This window comes from Sceloporus occidentalis, unplaced genomic scaffold (assembly GCF_023333645.1).
Source record: "Sceloporus occidentalis isolate IW3139 unplaced genomic scaffold, rSceOcc1.0.p SCAF_9, whole genome shotgun sequence".
NCBI classification, from domain to species: domain Eukaryota; kingdom Metazoa; phylum Chordata; class Lepidosauria; order Squamata; family Phrynosomatidae; genus Sceloporus; species Sceloporus occidentalis.
Window position 1 is genome coordinate 1,063,482 of NW_028316989.1, and position 22,446 is coordinate 1,085,927.

The window sequence follows — 22,446 nt, forward strand, 5'->3', positions numbered from 1 at the left end:
TGCACAGAAAATTAGCATCTCAGGGACTAAGGTCTTTTGTTCTGTCAGACTGGCACATAATTTGCTTTTCTCTCTCCTTTTTTTTTTAGAGCTTCAAGGCTTCTCTGGAGCTCTTTCCTCGTGTCCCAGAGGAGCAGCCGAGCGAGGAAGGAAACCAGGCCGGCCTTTCTTGATAAGGGGCTTATGTTGGCCGGGCGCCAGGTCCAGGGTGCCAGTTCCTGCCGGATTACGAGGTGAGCTCCAAACGGAAAAGAATGGGCTCCTTTGTGCAGGAAGGCCATGCTTTCCACATTGGGATGGAGGAGGCATGGAGAACAAAATAGCAGAAATGGGGAGGAAAGACAGTGTGCAGTTAAACTGTGGAATTCACTGCCACAAGGTGGTTACTACTCAGGAGATCCTCAGACGGGAAAAGGACATCCTTGTCCCGTTCTTCCCATGTGATTGTGGGACGGACTTTCATGTTATGTTGCACTTATCCAAACATTGCCCCGTCCAGGAAGCGTGATTGACTGCAATTGTGACGGCGCCCCGATCCTGTAATTGTGCCGTCATTGAAGTGGAATTGTCCTGGCATTTTGTATTAACGGGTTGAATCTCCATTGTTCACACGCATCCCGAATGCACCCAATGAAGTTTTGTGGGGAGCTGCCAAAAAGCCACTTCGTCTGGGAAGATCAATATGAAGTTTTATGCCACGTTTTTAAAAAAAAAACCTGTTTTAAAAAAGAAAGAGTGAAAGAGAAGGAGAGAACAGAAAGTTTAGGGAAGTGAAGTGATGTATGAATGATATAAGATTATTTCATTTTTATATCACTTTTCTCCCAAAAAGTGACCCAAGGTGCCTTTCAAGATAAAAACACTTTTAAAACTTCACAAATGTTTTTTAAAAAACAATTAATGCAGTTAAATAATACAGTTTAAAGAGTATACAGTTAATGTTAAAAACGTACAAAAATTAAAAACATAAAAACATAAAATCGGGAGTTGGGCAACATTGGAGAACACAGGGGAGATTTCAAGGGCCACAGAAACAGAATTCAAGGGCCACAGTTTGCCCATCCTTGCATTAAAACAAGCACCTGCGATGTGGAGTCCTGGGGCTGCATTTGACCGCAAAATTGTTCCTGTGGCCTTTGACCCCTTCAGACACCCCAGACCACTGCTAAGTCAGATCTCAGCCAGAGCATTAGACATTAGGTGATGCTTTTTGCCTTGACATTTCATGTGCGTGTGTGTGCTTGCAGGCTTTCCCTTCCTTAGCCATCCCCCATCTGCCACGCAGAGAGAGTCCTGGAGCCCTCAAATTGGTTTACGGTGGCAAAAATTCCCTGTAAGCAGATGAAAGAATCAGGAGCTGCTAGGTAAGCTGGCAGTGTTGCCTTTGGCCCATTAATACGGCACGTTGTCTCCAAGATCCCTCGCTAAGAGCTGGGCAAGCTCCCCATAGATCCGCTTAGCAAGCCCACACGCCATCTGCCACAAGCCGCTGCTGGGGGTGGAAAGAGCAAAGCCAAGCAAAAGTGCAGGCAACACACCGGATGATGGGGGCTTATGCTGGCTGGGGGTTTCCCAAGTGACACTTAAAAGCAAAAGACTGGCCCAAGTCGGACACATAGATGTAACATACTCCCTTGCTAAACCAGCCCTTTGACGGTTCAGACTGACTGTACTGATTTTGCCATTTTCTATAAGGGATACCATGTTACTATGCCATTGTATTTAATGGGACTTGAATATCCACGGATTTTGGTGTCCATGGGGGAAACTGGAACCAAATCCCAGTGGATACCAAGAGCCCATTGTATAAATCCACTTCTTCAGATGCAGTACAGACTGACGTTTATATCCATGAAAGCTCATGCTAAAATAAAAACTAGTTAAGTCATAAAGGTGCTGTCCCATTCCGTTTTTCTCCCTCTTTTTCCCTCCATGATGATACTTCCAAGAAGACATCAATATTTTGTTATCCATGAGCGAGTGGCAATTCTGTGCCTCCTCCTTCCAGGGCTAAAACAGAGCAAGAGGGATGCCTATCCCCCACCTCACTCCTCCTGCTCCACTTCTTATTAAAAAAAGATGAAATACCCTGGAAAGGTGAGGTCAGAGCATGCCACTTTCCAAAGACAGGGCCATTATTCTTGCTGTCAGAGTAGCAATCAGGCCTGGATTAATTTCAGGAGATTAACACAGAGTGAGGGAGAGAGCCCTTGTTAACATTAATTAGAGATGGTTTGGATTGGAAGAAAGGAGGAGAATGGAAGGGCCCTGCCTGGGATCTTGCATCTTTGGAGAGGATTGCAAGCACTTGTTTCATTTAGTGCCTTTGCATGGCTTGTTTTCACTTTTCAAGGGAGAGTGTTTAAAAATGGAAACACACACACACACACTCAGGGGAATCATTAACCATCATTAATGATCCTTCCATTTCAGCTGTTTTGGAGGATTTAAAAATGGAAACCTTGCACCATTGCAATCTTTCCAATAATGTCCCACACAACTGTGAGTATGAGTGAAGAGTGTGTGTGTGTGTGTGTCATTCATACACAAAGTAATGTTGGACATTATTGGAAAGATTGCAGTGGTTCAAGGTTTTCAGTTTTAAATCATATATGTATATTGGGGTGCCTCCTTGTGTACCCTGAAAGTGAATTTCTAACCCAGTATAGGTCAACGTCTTTTGTCTATTTTCTTTCTCAAGGGTCCCCAACTAGATCACATTTTGTTTTCCCCAAGGAGGAAACTAGTGGAGTTTTCTCTGGAAAGGTTCAGGAGCACTTTTCCTTCCAAGTGAAATGCCTCCACGTGGCATTTTATGTACCTATAAATCTTTCCCTTGTTGTAGCCCCGCCTGATCTGTAGTTGCCTTGCCGGACTCTCTCTGGGAGCCATGGCCCTCTGTGCAAACAGGTTTATTGCTCAGCGTCTCAGATTCTGAGCTGAATGAACCCCAGCAGTTGGAATGGGTGAATGGGTCATGGGAACTGCCTTAAGTCTGCCATTGAGTAGCTTTGTTAAAATGCACACACACACTCTCCTTTCCCTCCCACTTGACAAACACAGATAATACCTAAGGGCTGCAGAGACTCCATTCATCAGAATGAATGTCAGGAGGAGTGATCATTTTACACACAGAGGAAACCTGAAGCCAAATAAAGTTTCAGGAGGTTGTTGCATACCCTCCAATATGTTATAATTTGATATGTAAACCGCTTTGATCTGGAGGAAAGGCGGTATATAAATAAAAGTTTTATTACATTATTTATAACTGCCCTGATTTGGGAGGCTCAATGAGGTATGCAGAACTATGATTTTGTTGACCCCACGTATAAGACCTCTTTAAGTCCCCACTGTTCTCCACTGCTCTGCTCTGATCTTACAGGCTTAGGCCCATGGCCTCTGGTTAAGAGTCCAAGCATCTGGCTTTTGGTCTTTCTCTCTTTCTACTGCCCTTGTGTTTCCTAACATTGGCCTGTTACAGACTGCCAAAATAAAGCTGCTTCGGGTCTCTTTGGAGGTATGCTATTTAAATGATGTATGGGTCCTAAGAATCCAGAAGCTGCACCAAAGCTGCACTCCAGTGCTTAGGAATGGAGTGTGGCTTTGGCGTGACCTCCGGACTCTTAGGACCCATGCATCATTTAAAAAGCATACCTCCAAAGAGACCCGAAGCAGCTTTATTTTGGCAGTCTGTAACAGGCCATTATTGTCTTTTCTAACGATTCATGTCTTCTGATACAGCTGACTATTCACTGAGCCCTGGACCTACTATAGAGCCATTTTAGCACCTCTATGGCTACTCCATGCCTGGTGGAGAGAGGAAGGAGCATCTGGCTATGACCATGTAGCCAGACGCAAAATGATTGCATCACCTGTTCAGAACTGCTAGATTCCCAGGAGGTCTTACTAGGTAACACAGTCATTTTGTACCTGGCTACAGGGACCCAGCCAGCGAGACACATCTCCAATTCCTTGTGTTTTCCACCAGACACAGAATAGCTGTGGGGTGCATGCTGCAGAGGCTCTGCAGTGAGTCTGACAGGAGGATTTTAGCCTGGTGTGGAGGGAAGTTGGGAATACCAAAGTCCAGGGTGAGCAAAATGACATGCATAGGCCACTAAGGAGATTCTGCTAACATTTCCAGTCCTCTTGCTGCTTTACACTTTCCAGATCAAAAGCTTTGCTGCGTCATTTCCCCTCCTGCCATCCTATTTGAGAAATCCTGCACCAGGTCCAACCAAGGAAGGAGGCGTGCCATGGATATTAGCAGTATTCCTAATATGGGGTGGGTTCTGTGCCCCAAAGCCCAGCGAATGTGGAGGACCTATATTATCACCAAATAGTTACCAAAGCAGCCAAATCCCTGCTCCCTTCCACTTTGCTGTCTTTGCTGCACCAAATGCAACGGTGCTCAGCGTGGGCGAAGTGGGTCACCGTTCCATGGCAGGCCCAAGATAAATATCTCTGTGGTTGGCTGGGATGTAACCAAAGTGGGTCAGGAAAGAGTTAATGATTACAGGGAGAAGAGTGTTTCCAAAGTCTTGTGGTTTGCCACCTGCCCTGCCCTGTGTTGTTATGAGCATGGATCACCTGGCATTCCTCTCGTAAACTGGGAGCTGCAACTGGTCTTACCCGAAAGTCTGGAAGATTGAGTCGTTTCTTAGATTGACAGGAGCAGGCCTTGCCAGCCTCTGGTGGTGTTAGCAGGACTCCCTGTACTCCATGGCAGGAGACCAATGCCCATTATGGCCCATTTTTTGCAAGATGGAGGAAGATGTCCCTAATAATCAGCCTCTGTGCAGTGTTGCAGAAGAATTGTTATTCTGCAGGGAAATAAATGTGGATCTTTTCCTCTCCGCAAGTTTTCTGCTCAGAAAATGGCTTTCCTTTTTTGGAAAACAGTTTCCTGTATGGAGAAGAGAAAACATTTTTTTGTACAAAAACTTCATGGGGATTTCTTCACAGAATCATTTCTTTGCAATACTTCAGGCTGTTCAAATCTGGGAAGACTATATGACAGAGGGATATTCATTTTCTTCTGCAGAAGAGAGAAAAGTACAGTGATGATTCCTCCTGGCTTGCAAAGATGAAATAATGGGGGATTTCCAGCCTTACTGTCTTATGTCCTGATAGACAGGATGGTGGTAGCCATGCCCAGTTCTTGCCTCCTGTGCCCCTGGACACTAAATTATGGACTTGGGCCAACCTCCCCGATGCCATTAATGTAGGTTTGACTTCTGTGTGAGGAAGAAAGATAGGCAGAGCCTTCTCATCTGTCCCAGAAAAGCATCAGAGTTCAGGTTAGGTTTGTCAAATGACCAGACAAATCACATCCTGGTTTGCTTTAGTGCTGATGTCCCGAAAGTGGGCATTGAAAGCTTTTGAAGGCTCTGGGAGAAATAGCATCACCTGCAAATATTGTCACTTTCATCAAGCAGCACACGGCCATTATGAAAGTTGCCACCCTTAGTCCGGATTAATTTTTCCAGACTGCCAAGCTGTATGCCCCAGATTTGGGTCTTAAACAGGCTTAGAATTTGCCCAACTGCAATAATGGGCATTGTCTTTTCCCAATCACAAATGGGGTTGGATATTTCTCTTTTGGGGAAGAAAATTCTAGCATCGCTTTTAGTGAGATGATGGGGAAGAGGATAAGGATGAGTTTGTGCAATTTGTGCAGCAGGAGTAGAAAAAGTATAAAAAATGCTAGGATAAAACAGTTGCCATGAAACATTGGCATCTATGCAGAAAATATGGTTTGCCATTCACAAAAAACTGGGAGAACATAAGCCTGAAAAAGTTGTCGAAAATGGGGATGTAAAAACCTTGTGGGCCATCAAGATTCAAACTGGCAATTAGAACATCATATGCCCAGGCGTAATTATGGTTGAGAATAAGATAGCTGGAGTTATAGCATTGTTTCTATCAGGACTTGCCTTCTGCATGAGCTCAAGTCCACAGAAGGCAAGCCCATGTAAGGGGCGGCCAACTGTACCAGCCAAAGACACTTGTCCTGTTAAAATCCCACTTTTATAGCCTCACGTGATAAAGTCCTAAGTCTTGCAAACTCAGCATTATTGTCTTTTCCAGTGAGTCATGTTGTCTCGTGGTATGTCTGAAGTATGACAGCCTCAGTTGCGTCATCTTGGCTATTTGCCATTTGTTTGTCCTTTTTGGCAGTCCGTGGCGTCCGTAGGACATTCCTCCTCCTGCGCCACATTTAAGACTAAACAGGAGGACGTCTGTTCAAAAGCAGTGAGGCACTGGAACATTTCATGGTCAGCCCCACTTTAATGTCAACCCACCATGTTGATTCTCCAGTTCCTCTTGGAGATATGACTACATTCCCCACCTTCCCTTGCCCTTTTGCCAGGCAATAACAAACCCAAACTGTACCTGTTAATACCCAATATAAACATTGTCTGGGAACAAGCAGCAAACAGCGCCAAGGCAGGAACATCAGCAAGCTTAAGAGTAGGGCAAGAGGCGAGGCTCTTAAGGGAAGGGGAAATAATAAAAAGGGGTGGCCAAAGTGTGGCCCTCCAGATATTGCTGGATTGAAGCTCCCAGCCTTCTTCACCATTGGCTAGGCAGGCAGGAGTTTTTGGGATTGCCAGCTCAGGATTGTGAGATTTTGGGACCAAAGTCTGAGACCTGATGATGCCACAAGAGTGATGTGACAATGTGGACATCCCTGGCAATGTCAAGGCATAGCAAAATGGCGTCCCTTGTACAAAATGGCAAAATGCTTTGGGGCATTTATATTTTTAAAAAATATTTTCACACTGTGGATGGCTGAATCCATAAATACATGGATATGGAGGGCCATATTAGGATTGGATTGGGAAAGGCTGCCTCAGGTGTGTTCTCTTTTGGCCAGGAAATGCTTTTCTGGTGTCCTGGAAAGGAATGTTTGTTAGGCAACCAATTGCAGTGGCAATTTTAACTGTGGAACCAGGTAAAATTAAGGGGGGGGGGGGAACAGGCCCAGCAATTGCTGTTGGCTGGAATGCTATTTGTTCTTCCGCATCCATCCAGTGCATATTTCAGTCTGCTATTTTTGAAATGTTTAATCTGTTCTTAATATTGGGTTTTGGCATTTTTGAGCCAGCTTCTAATTTTCGCCTTTTACACTGCATAGCTTTGCAATTAATGGTGACCATTTAAATTCCACAGACCTTTTAAAAGGAAAGGTCATTCTGATGTGGGTTTTTTCCCCAGAAAGTACAGCTATAACTGAATGACAATTTTAAAAACTCAGGTTGTTTAGTCATTGGGCCAATGCTGGAAAATCTTTTGAGGCAACAATGCAGACTTCTTGGTGGTGTGCTTAGCAAGCTGGACTTTGCAAACTGAGGTTTCAGTCCTCAATAAACTGGTCAGTCTTTCTCCCAGCCTTTTGTCTACTTAAGGACATGATATGGTACATAAGGAAGGAAAAGGAGAAAGGTAATTACAAAGAAGAACAAGAGTTTTTGCAAATCTTCCATACCTTTCAAGTATAGTTGCCTGTATTTAAAAACAAAAGCAAACCCCAAAGACAAAAATTCTCACACCCGTTTCAGCTTTGCAAGGACACAGGAGTGATCTGTCAGGACCATAATCTTGATATAGTTCACCGAGCAAAGCAGCTGACGGAAAACAAAGCAATTACAACATGGTCCATTCTTTGTTATTTGCCTCCAGCAGGTTTGAGGAACACCTTGTGAGATGAAGTTGGATGCCGTACCTGTCCTGATAAACAAGAACAGGTGAGCCTTGCGCATTCCTTTTCTGCATTCCTTTTTGTCCCGAATTGTTTCTTGGTTCCTATGGAGGGGTTGAGGCATCTCTAGGCCGAAAATTTCATAGTGTGACATCACAAAAACAACACTTCCCCAGGTTTGTTGCCAGGAGTGACACAACAGCAAAACAGGCACATCACTAGATTCATAGCACCGTTGAACAGTCCTTGGGAGTGACTCTCTGTTACAGATTCAAGCAGGTTTAACCCTCTCTAGAACATTCTGGGAATATTAGTTCTGCAAGCTGACTCTAAGAATACAGATCTCTAAAAAATTTTCCCCTTGTTCACCAAAATATAACTATCAATATTCCTTGGGTAAAACAATAGAAAGGATCGTACACAGCTAGGACAGTTTGATCTCACTGTAACTGCCATGGTTTCCTTCTCTGAATTCCTATGCCTTGTACGTAATTGGAGAAGTCCAACATATATAAATCCCTCTATAAACTACAAATGCCACAATGCAGTACCATGGCGGTTGAAGTGGGATCAAGCTGCTATCATGGTGAAATGCAGAAGAACTAATTTAAACTGGTATAAAATGGACCGCAAAGTCCATCTTTAAAAAATGACAGGCTGGACTGTCAGGTTGGGCTTGGGAGAGATTAGGATACGAATGAGCGTAACTGATTGGGAAATCTGGCCTGAAAGTCCTCATTAAATGCGTTAAAAACACCTTGAACTCGCCACTCGCAGACACACCTCAGGCCTGACCTGGAAGGACAACAATGTTCTCTGGGAAATAGAAGAATATAATTATTGTTTATATACAGCTGCAGTCTTTCAGAAATGAAGCCTGGTTAGTTGGACCAATGACGCAATCTAACAGCGGCATGCTGACAAGGGGATTATGAAGATGGAGTCCAAATATATACACATATATTTTCTAAGCTCTAGGCAAAAGCCTGTTAGGTGGGGTGGAACTACACTACATGATTAATGCAGTTTGACACCACTTTAAGTACTATGGCTCCATGCAATGGAATCCTGGGACTTGTAGTTTTGTGAGATATTTAGCCTTCGCTGTCAGAGAGGTCTGGTGCCACAACAAACTGCAGATCCCAGGACTTCGTAGCATTGAGCCATGGAAATTGAATGGTGTCAGACTGCATTATTTCTGCAGTGCAGATGCATCCATTGCCAATAACTGAACATCCACTAAAATGCGTCTTTCCCCAACTTTTGCTGGTTATTCTGTGGGCACTGGGGAGGTTATTCTGGAAATTGTACGAACACATTAAATTCACACGACACTGAAGCAAAGATGTCACTTTGGTTTCCATTATGCACAGACTTTCATTTAAATGTCAGCTTTTCAAAGAAGGAAGTACACCTTGTTTTGCTGTGCCAGGATCCACAGACAACCTGAACCTGGGTTGCTGTATGATTTGGTTTGATAGGACTGGTCCCTGTGGGTCATTTAACAAACTTCAGAAAGCCTGGTTCTGCACTCTGGAAGGCACTTTTGTATAGCAGTGATTGGTTGTTTCCCTTTCAGTGGGGCAAGAAGTACACTCCCAGGGCTATATCTGACTTTCAAGGTGCTCTCCAAAGTACTGAATTTTCCCCTTCCAAGGTGTCCAACATCTTGACAGCACCTTTCATAAACTCCACTGCAGATCCGCCACCCCAATGACATGGACGTCAGTGGCCACTACTTGCTCTTGACCCACAAAATTATTTATGGTTTGGGAGGAAAGAAGACAATGGTGACAAAAAAGGAGATAGAAAAAGCAGAGAGATCCAGTCACTGGAACTGTGACAACTCTCTGAAGCACTTGACAAGGTCACTTTCATATTTGGTCCATGGCTAACAGAGAAGAAATCCCATGTTTTTGCAGCACAAGACTTTTTGGTGATGGTACCCTCCATCCCTATGTCCTCCTCCTTGATGTTTTTTTAGGAACTGGTGTCTTAGTACTAAGTAATAGTACTTAATACTTAGACTGTTAGTAGATAGAGAGTGCAGTGCTCTTAATACTACACTGCTGTTTAGTTTGTGGATGCACAATGCTTTGACAAATAATGAGCCAGAATCAGATTTCTGCTCCAAGGAACTTACAAATCTAAATGTAGAATTCTCTGCAGAATCAATGTGTAGAGAGATCTTGTAGCACCTCTGAGGCTAACTGAAATAAAGAAGTTGGCAGCATGAGCTTTCTTAGACTTAGGTCTACTTCCACAGATGCATATAAATCTAGGCAATGAAGTCAGACCACAAGGGAACAGGAGAGGAGAAGCAATCTGAAGAAATGCAGTTCGGTTCAACCCTAACCAGAGGGCCATTTCCCCAAAGATGCTCTACAGTGGAATGGAATGACCTACAAAATGTGGGTCAGCAAGCCTGTCGATCCCCATGCCAATGCAGAGCTATGATTTGGATATTTGTTGGGGCAACCAGAAAGTTGCGACTGTTGAATGTAGGGCTTCCCACACACTCAGTGACCCACATACCAACACTAGAATGGAACTGTGAAGATAATAATGGAAAGGGAACATTTGGGAATGCTGTCAAGGTTATTTTGGGCACCAGCAAAGACTAAAACAGTCATCCCCTCCTCCAGAACTATAACCCTCCCTCTCTTCTGGCTGGCAGTCAATGGCAACAGAAAATCCAGGGAACAGGAACAGCCATACATTTGTGCATAGAGTTGGTTCTGGTAACATCTGACCCAAATGGGACTCAACCAGAATGGAAGCATGGAATTCTAGAAATTCTAATCATGCATGCCAAAATAACAATTATTTTGGTTTCAAGAGCAAAGGACACCACAGCTGTTGGTGGCTGCTAAGTCACAGCCTGAGTCCCATTTTTATATATTGAATTGTTTGCTGTGTATTTACAAGAATCTGCTGCGCTGGTATGGTTATCTGGACCTAAAAACTGGACTGAATCTCATCACCCAGTCCCAATGAAAATAGATTAACTGACTCAATGGTTGAATGGGGAGACAACACATAGGTAAATCCCATTGATTCAATGACCTTATTGTAGTTGAGATAACAAGATAGAGCCTGTTGTACACTGTGGCCTGAATCCTGTTGTTAAATCCAAGTATGATGGACACATTCAATCAATAATATTCAACTCACTTCTCAGTTATTTGTTCAATTTGTCTACTCTGGTTGGAATTAACCAACACAGTTCTAGCTGTAATATACAGTGGGATGATTCAGACAGCCAGACCAGAGTAGAGTTATTGAAATCCATGGAATTTAAGTCGGTCACAACTGACCATAAAGGGAAGAAGTTGTCTACTCTGGACCATTATAGCATTTTGATTTTGCATTAACTACCATGGCTCTCGTCTGTGGAATCCTGGGATTTGAAGTTTGGGAAGAGGGTCAAGACTTCTCTGCTGGAGATTTATAATCTCTGATCTAATAATGGTCCTTCACCAAACCACAAATCCCAGGATTGGAAACAGGAGCTCCATAGCAAACCCTCTTTCTTGACTGCCTCCCCAGGCTGATAACCCCTTGGAAGAATCTTGCTTTCTTCTTCACATTTGTTGCATCAAAGGAGGCCATTGTAGAAGACTCTAGAAAACATTTCCCCATGGTCCAGGAGGGCTATTATTGTAGCAATCCCATGTTCAGGGATGGCCACCAAAAATTTGTTCTCCCAAGGAAACTATTTGTGCTCCTTTCTCGGCCACAACAAAAAAATTCTCCCAAAGCCCAAGAAGATACTTTGAGTGCCACATTTCCATTCTTTGGAAGCCAAATTAAATTAAATTTTAATGCAACCATCATACTTGGCCTTGGAAATGGTGCTCCAGTTTGGGAACAGTGGTAGAGGCACAGACTTACATCCAGCATCAATAACAAAAAGAGATTCCTGCTCTTTCGATAGCAGCCAGAAATCTGTTAGTGGCCGAATAGCTGAGCCATTGTGGTGCTGTGGTTTGAGAGTTGGACTAGGATGCTGGAAAACCAGGGCTGAGATCCCCATATGGCCATCAAAACCCAATGGATAGCCTTGGAGCATATCGCACTCTCTCAGCCTCAGAGGAAGGCAATGGGAAACCTCCTCTGAAAAATTCTTGCCAAGAAAAACCCAGGATGCTGTGGAATTCTCTCCCAGGGGAGGCTCACTTGGCCCCTCTGCTCTTTTTCCACTGGAAGACAAGGCCTTTTGGTATAATAAAATAGTAAATAATAAAACTTTATTTTTACCCCACCTTTCTGTCAGAAGACAGAGTATAAACAGGCCTTTGGGTATTTTGGTTGGGATGGAAGGAATTTTAATGGATGTACTCTGTTTTTTTAGCATGCTTCAAATTTGTTTTAAATTAGTGTTTTAACTGGATTGTTTAACACAATGATTCTCAAACTTGGTTTACCAGGTGGTTTGGACTTCAGCTCCCAGAAGCCCTAGCAGTCATGAATCCTGAGAGCTTAAGTCCAAAACCTCTGGAAGACCAAAGTTTGCAATGGAGAGTCTATTCTGCTTATTGGTGAAATGAGAGGAGCAACCCAACATCAGGATGTTCCTCCCTTCTTCATTGGCCAATAAATAAGTTCAGACTGAATCCTGGAATGGACTTACTGCCCCATTGAAATGGAAGCTGCCAGGTATCACTGCAAGTCATGAAACCCATATAACCACCCAACCACCTTGGAAAAAATTGCATCCACAAAAGTTACAAGGATAAAGAGATATTCATGCAAGAGGAGCTTCATTGCCAAGGGAGGCCATAGGGTTGCTAGATAAGGCAGAATCAGAAGCTGAGCCACTTTGTGCTAAACATTGTGTGGAAAGGTTAATATATTTAATTTTAGATCTGTTGCCCCATGAAAAACCAAGCATACAGAAAGGTATTATGAAAAATTGTATTTCACTCATTTAAATTACTATTCATTTGGAGCACAACGGAAGGAAGAAAATGACAGCCAATCACGTGAAACAGTTTACATAAATCAAATTAATTTAACCACACAATAAATTAAAACATTAAATATTAACTTTCAGTGCAACAACATATACAGAACGGACGGGGAAAGAGTGTCACTTTTGACTAAAAATAAACTTCAGGCTGGTTATAGACGGTAAAGTTAGTTATGAAAACTGGGTGGGAAAAGGTGTGCAAGAAGGAAATGGAAAAAGTCAGCGCAGAACTGGGAAATGGGCGCCAAGCACTGAAACTACTTTTATTCCCAAGATGAGTTGAGTCCAATCTGAAAGTACTGGCGCAGTCTGTGAAAATTCTACTTTTGCCATGTAAAAAAGGAAAAAATAATAACCCCCCTCCCTCCAAAAAAGTACCATTTTCATATAAAAAGACTCCATGGTATTTCATAACCGACCATCATTTTCTGGTCAATACCAGAACTGCACATGCAAAGGCAGAAAGGATCGATCAAAACGGTGGATAAACATGGACAAAAGTTCCAAACAGCAGCGAAGGGTGCGATTCCAGAGAAAAACGAGCAACCTTGAGTCAAAATTTGTGAGCCGTCCATTTTTCTGAGATGACTGGTTCCTTTCCAGTTTCTCCCTCCTCCTTCTTAAAGAAGGATCAGGGTCATGTTTGGAGCAAACCTTCAACACGACAGAAAAAGGTCTACGTATCACAGCCGTTTTGCAGAACTTAGATGATATTCCTGGTGCTGGGATGCTCCGAGTACACACTTCAATTTTCTCAGGCCCAAATGGGACCTTTATCCAAAATTCTGTTTTATTCTAATCCCCCCCCCAAAAGTATAAATATCCTTTGAAATAGGAGCTGGGGAGGGGCTGAGATTTCCTGGGAAAGACATTTGCTCTCTTCCTCCAAGACACAAGCTTCCATTATCCCCCATCAAAATGGCCAACACCTTACTGGGGATACTGGGATTTGCAATCAACATACCTGGAGGAGGGCAGCCTAAAGAGGACAGTGCAAAACGGCGGGAGCGTTTTGACACAATCTTGGGAATTAACATGCTTTTGTCCAAGCTGGACTAATGCCCAGCATAGTAAGCCACTGTCACCAAGAGGAAGCGAGGAAAAATTCAGAGGCAAGACTGAAAAATAGGAACTTTACTTTCTTTTTCCTCTTGAAGAAACATGCAAGCAAGGGGTTAAAACCCAAATAAAAGCAGTCCAAGGAATCAGATACCAGGCAGCCAACGAGAAACAAAACCAACTTGTCCTTAATATTATTTTTCAGGTTTGCTCTAGGAGAAACGTTCCTGGCATCAAAAGGGGGCTCTAGTCAACAAATACAACAGCAAAATAAACCAGGGCAATGGGCTACACTTGAAGCCTTTGGATTTTATTTACTAAGAAGACCTGCCAAAATTGTCTTTCTTCCACTTGGAAAAGTAGGCAAAACAGGGAGGTTTGACTTGCATCGTAAAAATATTAAAATTAATTGTTCTGCCAATTCAAGAAAGAGCAGAATGGCTTTCAAACAAGGCACTTTAATGAGACATTATGGCCCATTTGATTGTGCCATCTGTACCAACTTCATTTGAAAATCAGGAATGCATCCTTGGATAATTATTTTTCCCTGTCGTTCCTAGAATTCTCCAGCCACTATAAATACTGGTTCTGCTGGCTGGGGGACTATGGGAACTGTAGTCCTAAAACATAAAAAGGAGTTAGTTTTCTAAGCCCTGGGTCTCAGTCCTCAACACACAATACAAAGTACTGGGATGTGGGGATGCTACCACAGATCACTCCCATCTTGGAGGCTGCAATTCCAATGAACCAGGCAACAGATCTGCGTCTCAATAAATCTTACAAAATATCTCCAGATACAGAAGTCATGAGCAGAAATAATCCAGAGGGAGAGGAAAGGGAGGGTGGCAGTACCAGTCCAGATGTTAAGTCCAAACAGAGCTTAGAAATCCCAAACATGCAACTGGAATGGCAACAGCTCAAGTTTAAGAACCTGGATCTTAAGTGATTTAAGGAGGATTCCCATTTCTTTCAAGGGCTTTTTTGAAGCCAGGTGCTAACAAAACAGACCTTTAAGAGGCCTCTTCAACATCCCGCTTACATCCTGCACAACTAATGCTTCTTATTGGCCTATACTTTTTATTCCTTGGGAAAACACAGAAAAGCAGTAGCAAAGTTGGGATGATGGGGTTAAGGAATGGTCTAAATTTTCATGCAAAGTTTAAACTCCTAAGGAGAATGAGGAGGTGTCAGCCTTTTTGCTCTCGTTGACTCCCAAAGCGTATTGCTCTATACTCTGTTGTTTTCCTTTTCTAAAACCCCAACCCAAAATTGTCGTTATTTCGGAAGCTCTATCAATGTGGCTAATGAAAATTTTATCCTGGTGCTCTTGGATGCAAACAAAAGAACTTGCAGGAACATGGAGAGGAACACTAAAGCCAGTCTTCTTAAAGGGAAGCAAGCTGGGTCGTCCATTTTGCCCATTCTTCTTCTAGAGTCCAACATTAATGCACCAAATCCAACCTTCCCATCTCAGGGCAGCTCCTAAGAAGTCTCAAGCAAGGAGGAAGATACTTGGAAAACAGAACTACCCCAACCCAAACTATACAGGTTTCTGGTCTAAGCCGCTCCATAAACATTCCCCGGGGCTACATAAACATGAAGGTGTCCAATGCGCACTTCTGTCTTCCTCCGTTCCACAAAGTCTTTGAGATTCCTTGTTTCACGTAACTTCCACATCGAGATTAGTTTGGTGTCGAGCAACTCTTGCTTTCCCTTTTGGCAAAGTTTTGAAAGCCCTGAGCTGAAACGGAAGATAAAAGCTCTTGAAGTCTGCTTGCCAATATTGTGCTAATCCCTGGAAGACATTTTTTAAAAATCCATGTTAAGTCTCTCTCTGGAATAAGGCCAGGCTTCTGTCGGACGGTGCAGTGGTCCCATCTACACACAGCAAGGAGAACCTCAGCAGACCAGGACTCTGTCAGACAACTGCAAATGGAAAGAAATCCACATCAGAATATGCTTGAGAAAGGAAGAACTCTTGTTGGCAAGAATACAGGACAAGTAAAAAAAAGACAGGCATAGCCAGTCCTCCATATCCATGGATTCAACCATCACAGCTTGAAAATATTCCCCCCACAATGACTGAACCCACAGAGTTCTTAGTAGTGGATTTAATGCTTTATATCACTATTTACTATAGTTCTCCAATGGTATTTTATTGGGTTTTTTTTAATCTGTAGGGTTGTTGTTGTTGTTTTAAATGATGTAGGGCTGTTGTCTTAATGGCACAGAAATATGTACTCAATTTCTCTGTATCCATGGATTCTTTATCCATCGATTCAACCATCCACCCTTGGGATGACCCTGGGAAAACTCCCTTTCAGCTCTAGAGTTACATGATTCTCTGGCAGTTTATTTACCTGTTTCTGAGTGGCAGCAAGATGACCCTCCCTTCAGGAGGCCATTGGGTTTCTCATGCCTGCAGATGACCGTCCGGCACCAGTCACAGTGTTTCCTTATCCTGCAGCAGCTGCAAAACAGACAACAGAGAGGGACATGGTTCAGGCTGAGGATGCGCTAAGAAATGATATCGTCATCATCATAATCCTGCTTTTTCTCCCAACATTAGGACCCAAAGCCGACATCAGAATGTACTGGTGAAAGAGGAAAAACAGCGCATGGAACTGCCTTGCTTGCAGTAGAAAAGATCTAAATCTCTTCTAATTTCTGTTTGCAGTGCTTTCATGTATTTGCAGGTGCTCTGCATGGTTTGAAGGCAAAAATCTACCTGAAAATCACACCATTAACAAAAAACATGGCGCACTGCACTTTGCCTATGGCACACAGGTTGCACTTTGTCCTCCCCTGGTTTTAAACCTTTAACAAACTATTGCATAAAAATATCCGTCAGTGCAGTGGAAGGGACAGGAACTGGAGGAGCATGCCATAGACTGTGACTGGTCCTAACTGGTTTGTGGGTTTTGATCCTTCTGTCGGTGAATAATGTTCACGCACCAAGATGAACTGAGAGGCCAGAGGCTTGCCGAAAAGAGGATTAAGCAAGAAGGCATCCTACGAAACAAGCCACGGCAATTGGGCAATCAACAACAACCACACTCCGGCTGTTCCTCTAAATTACATGCAAAGACTTTAATTTTAGTTTAACAGAAGTGTTCCAGACGCAATACGCATGTCACCCCAAAGTCCTGTTTTCAGAAGAAAACACATAAACGCATGCACACATGCATGATGTCACAAGGAGATGCCATTCCAGGTCATTCTGCTGACAACGATGTACAGCCCTTACAAATATACATATTATCTATATCTATATCTATCTATACATATCTCCAAAGTGTCTGTTTAAAATATCCACTTTTAAAGTATTATGAACTATTTTCCTAAATATACACAATATATGGAAAATTGGGGGGGGGGGGGAGAACGAAACAGGAGGAACACTCCATGCCAACTTGGAAAACGTTTCTGAGTGTCTGCTTCCATCACATTGTGGCTATTTCAGTTAAAAGGTTAACTATTTCGTGGTGAACTTTGTACTAAACTTTTAACTAAAATAACCATACAGTGATGGAGGCAGACACTCAGAAATGTTTTCTTTTGCTCCGGGACAGCTCCCTCCCAAAGACAGAAACTTTGCTAGACTCCAGGATCCAAATCTTAAGCTCCCAGTGATCAACTCTGTTGAGGTTATAGGTTTTTTTTGTGGGGCTATGTGGCCATGTTCTAGAAGAGTTTATTCCTGACCTTGGGACATGGAAGCACTTTGCAGGTTAACCATCTCACTCACATCAAAGCATGGAATGGAATGGAATATGATCAAACATTTAAACAGCACTAAAACCATGCCGAGCAACTACTTTTCCATACAGAGGATGCCCTTGGGACACAAGTGCACCTCAATAGGATGAAGTCCCACTTACTGTATTAGGACGCAGACCATTATAAGCACCACGCAGGCTATCACTGAAACCACCACCAAAGCGGTAATGGTTTGCTTCTTCTGGTTGGCGGCGACTACTGCCAGGAGATCCGCATGTTCACACCGCGTCCCAACATAACCAGAATGGCAACTGTGGCAAGAAAAAGAAAGAAATCAGGAGTTATGCATCCAACAGAGGAGAAGGAGAAAGAAAAGGTAATTAAAGAGCAAAATGTGAGAATTCAGCTTGACACCTAGGACCAAGCCCTGTGGATTAGACTCACTGAATCGATTGTAGAATGGGAACCAGCACCAATGTAGTGGTGTGAGTGTTGGACTACAACTCTGGAGACCAGGGTTCAAATCTCCACTCAGCATGGAAACCCATTGGGTGACCCTGGACACTCTCTCAGCCTCAGGGAAAGACAATGACCAACCTCCTCTGCACAAATCTTGCCAAGAAAACCCCATGATAGGGTCTCCATAAGTCGGAAACGACTTGAAGGCATACAACAGCAACAAGGGCACAACTAAGCAACCAAAGTTTGATCAGATGTGACTGGACTTTAACTTTCTGGTTCCCAAAAACTGCAGTAATGTGGCCCCTGCAGTGTCAGGAGTAGCTGCAAATGCCCTTGATCCCCACTCAGTCTTGGAAGCCCACTGGGTGACTTTGGGCAAATCACACTCTCTCAGCCTCAGGAGAAGGCAATGGCAAAATTCCTCTGAACAAACCTTGCCCAGAAAACCCATGATAGGTTTGCCTTAGGGTCACCATAAGTCAGAAATGACTGAAGGCACATGACAAAAGACAAATCCCTCTCCTTGGTGTGAGCTTTTCAAGAGGCAAAAGAGTCAAAACTTACATGCAAGCTGGTTTTTCCTCCTGCACCAAGAACCTGCAAGTGCCGTGGAAACAGAATTGGCTGTGGGCGTCGGGGCAGGTGTTGAAGTGAGACCTCACTGCAGCTGCTACTGGGGGGCCTGAAACAGGGATGGATGGAGGAAGAGAAAGAGAAAGACAGAGAAGGTCGGTTAGCTTCCCATTCTGTGGCCAAGAGTCCATCTGATTATTTATATTTAAAACATCAATGACTGACATTTTATTTTATTTGCATTTAGGATTGTTTGCAAAAATCCACCAAGAGCAGCATTTTGCAATGGAAACGGTCCCTTACATCCAATACTATTTTCTATACCTTCTGCACAATACTCTTGGGAATTTGTGTGTGTGTGTGTGTGTGAGTGAGGGGGAGAACCCCAAGATTTGTTTTCACAAAGAGATCCCAAAGTATGAAAAAATATTTGAAACTGTGCAGAAATCCATGTCATCTTGCCCAGCAGGGAGAAAACGTTTGAAATTATTCATTCATGCATGCAAGGGTATGTAAAAATGTACATCTTTTTCATCTAAATGCACCTTCCGCCCTTTGAGATAACGCAACAACAACAACAACAATGGTAAAGGTTTTCCCTTGACAAGATTTTCTAGTCATGTTTGACTGAATTATTATGATGATGATGATGATGATGATGATGATGATGATGATGATGATGATGTTAACAGATTCTGGAAACCCAACAGTGCTCTGTGCCAAAAAAGAGCATTTCCACACCAGAAGTACTTCTATATAAAATACAGTATTAATTTCTCCTAGAGACTGCACTAACCCCACCTGGGACACTAATTTCTTGAACTGTATGATGCTTTTCCCATAAGATGGAAGGGGACCAAGCTTGCAAAAACACAATGGCACTGAATCCACTTTGGGTCGCAGTGTGAATTTTTAAAAAAGTGCCCAAGGTTCCCGACTTATTTGGCGACAGGGTTCAGCATGCAGAATTGCTCCTTTGCAGCCAGCAAGGAAGGAACAATCATCACGCTCAGAACCGAGTTTTTAATCAAAGTGTCTTCCTGATCCCCTTGGAGGGTATGGATCCAGAACGCATGGAAAATGTCTCATATAGCATGCTGCCAAAGCAAAACAATGTCAAAGCAACAAGGCTTCCTACGCATGCATCACTCTGGGGAAAAATGTGCATGGATAAGCACATATCCATTCACAGGAAAAGGGTAACTGAATATGACATCACTCACATTTTTGGAAAGCCATGCGTCTTGAGATTTGTCTGAATTGCTACTACGGTTAAAAGGTCGTTTCCCAAATGTACGACCAGAAACACCATTTCCCTAAATTCCCAGGTATACAGCACTTCACACAAGTAATCCGTTGTACTAATATCTTGCCATCAATTGCAAGAACATCTGAAAAACCCTTTCCTTCAACCTTTATAAGAAATGCAAGTGAAGACATGCCAAGTCCAGAAATGAGGGCTCACTTTGACCAACCAACGGAGGTTGAGATTCTCTCAAACGTTGTTCACAAAAAACATTTCCCTGGTTTCTATGTAAGTCAGAAGATGATCTGACATTCTGGTATCAGTGCAGGTTATACCGCCTAGAGGTATTTTCCAAGCCAGCTTTAAGATGGACTTTCTTGGCCAGTGCTTGAACTTGCTGGAGGTGGTGCAGACATTATGTATGTGCGTCTTCAGGTCACCTGTCAACTTATGGTGACTCCGTGATTTTGTTGGGTTTTCTTGGACAAGGAAAAAGTTAAGGAGGGAGGAATATTTTCAAAGCAAGCTCCTTCCTCCCAAATACACTGTCTGCATAGTTGGAAAACTGCTCCTGGTATAATGAAAAGTTTCTGAATTGTGTGAGCCCATTGTGACTGTTTCCAAGTGTCCAAAAATAAGGGCATGCGTTGACCTGACCCATATCCACACAACCAGTTCTACCAGCTTTCTGCCTTAAAAAGAAACTGTTGGCCCTAAGTAGAGCATTGCTCAATCAATGAGAATTTGGTCAGTAAACACTACTTTTAAGTTCCATTGTTTCAATGGGCCTATGCTAATTTCTGAACTACCCATAAGAACCTCTCTTTTGTAAAGCTAATAGGTGTTTAATGCCCATTTAATACCAAGCTTCAGCAAAACAAATACAACCAACTATTTTGCATACTTACACCAAGGATAGACCTGTGCAGACTTTGGTTCACATAGAAGTGTGAAAAGGATGGCTGAAACCTCTCCAAGGTGCTGAAATCTATTTGGGGGGCAAGAGTTCAGCTTCTTGGGTGGCTCCTTCCGTGTTCACACTAAAACCCAGAGGCAGGTTTGATCATCCCATTGATGTGGGGAGCAGCAGCTGCCCCCAGTTACAATATAAAACTTAAGTCTGAGCAAGAAGATGCAACTCATGGACCCTACCAAAAGCGTCTGCTCTTCCCAACATGTCACCTATGTGACATAAAGTCACCTCACATCCATCCCTTGTTAACCCAGAGCAATGATGGGAAATCATTTGGCCCTTCAAATGTTGGTGCACTGCAACACCCAACACTCTCCACTATTAGTTAGAAAGGCTGCTGGGAGTGCAGTTCCACAACATCCCAATCCCAGGGCCTTGACTGTCTCCCATGGTTGGCATCCTCTCAATCCATTTTGGCTGCAATGTCTTGGGGAAGGATTTGCCCTTATGCTTGCTTCCTGTCACCAGGACACCGAAAACACCACATGCATGTTGTTGTTTGCATCCAAATTGTTTCCAACTTATGGCGACCCTAAGGTGAACCTATCATGGGTTTTCTTGGCAACATTTGTTTAGAGGGGGTTTGCCTTTGCCTTCCTCTGAGGCTGAGAGAGTGTGACTTTCCCAAGGTCAGCCAGTGGGTTTCGGCTGAGCTGGGACTCGAACCTTGGTCTCCAGAGTCATAGTCCAACACTCAAAACTGCTGTTAGCCAAGTGGTTACATATGGTTGGAGTGCTGTTCAGGATTGTCCAAGACCTGTTGCAGAAGTGTAAATTTTTGCACAAGCCCCTGTAACACATCATATTCTAGGAGGTCTTGTAAGTGTGGCCTTTACCACTAGATAGTGGTCAGCATCCTATTGCTAATCTCAACTAGAACAGATGCACTGAATCAATGGGGCTGAGCTATGTGTTGACTCTACACTCACTTGCTGATCCAATGGGTCAGCTCCTGTAGGGACTTGCCCAAGGTCACCCAGTGGGTTTCCATGGTTGAATGAGGATTTGAACCCTGGTCTCCAGAGTCTTAGTCTAATGCTTAAACCACTACACAACGCTAGCTTTCATGGACATGAGGGGTGGACAATTTTACCAAACCAGGGAACATTTTAATCCTCTCCAAGAGGTTGATGGAGTCTCCTTCTTTGGCGGTCTTTTAAACAGAGGCTGGATGGCCATCTGTTGGAGGTGCTTTGATTTTGAGTTCCTGCATGGAAGAAAGGGGTTGGATTGGATGACCTTTGGGGTCTCTTCCAACTCTAGTATTCTAAGACTTGAGTGGGCTTCCTCACATTGAAGCAATGACAATGACATGAACATGTATAACTGCATCCCCAGAATTAGCTGGTGGACACAGAGCTGGCCACACTTACAGTCTATTTCAGGAGAGCCAGTTCTTTTTAAGGCTCAAAATATTTTTTATAGGAAGGAAGTGACTTGTCTGAAAAAAAGAAGTGCCACCACACTGTACACCAATAAAACCAGCAGAGAAAAAAAGACGACCCCAAAGGGCCAGCTTGCCGGAAGTGGTTTCAGACCAATTCAAGTGCACGTTGTTAGCAGATGACATAGTCGCCCGTCAACTTATGGCGACCCCATAAATTTCACAAGGTTCTCTTAGGGAACGACTATTTGGAGGTGGTTTTGCCAGTTCCTTCCTCTGAAATACTGCATGCAGGAGCTGGTGTTCATTCGTGGGCTCCTATCCAAGGACTAAACGGGTGACTATGCTTGGC

At 43.4% G+C, this 22,446-nt stretch overlaps 2 protein-coding genes across 12 annotated transcripts in view; one reads left to right on the top strand and one right to left on the bottom strand.

Moving 5' to 3' along the window:
* Window positions 1-22,446, top strand: part of LOC149306662 (uncharacterized) — a 59,765-nt gene that overhangs the window by 12,754 nt on the left and 24,565 nt on the right. For 7 of the 11 annotated variants that reach the window (XR_016282346.1, XM_089538615.1, XM_089538620.1 and 4 more), the window contains exons 3-4: window positions 90-233; window positions 7,690-7,751. Coding sequence is in view for 1 of the 11 variants with exons in the window: in XM_089538620.1 (XP_089394746.1) it covers window positions 7,711-7,751 (41 nt within the window). In the remaining 10 variants the exon portion in view is untranslated. Of the gene's footprint in view, window positions 1-89; window positions 234-1,247; window positions 1,365-7,686; window positions 7,752-13,941; window positions 14,471-22,446 lie in introns of those variants that run through there. The other 4 variants (XR_016282345.1, XR_016282344.1, XM_089538614.1 and 1 more) reach the window with 4 other exon arrangements.
* TGFA (transforming growth factor alpha) overlaps window positions 14,482-22,446 on the bottom strand; it is a 30,169-nt gene continuing 22,204 nt past the window's right edge. Inside the window, exons 3-6 of the mRNA XM_089538610.1 lie at window positions 18,483-18,600; window positions 17,618-17,767; window positions 16,097-16,206; window positions 14,482-15,662 (exon numbers count right to left, since the gene is read on the bottom strand). Coding sequence (XP_089394736.1) covers window positions 15,655-15,662; window positions 16,097-16,206; window positions 17,618-17,767; window positions 18,483-18,600 — 386 coding nt within the window. The 3' untranslated portion in view covers window positions 14,482-15,654. The remainder of the gene's footprint in view (window positions 15,663-16,096; window positions 16,207-17,617; window positions 17,768-18,482; window positions 18,601-22,446) is intronic.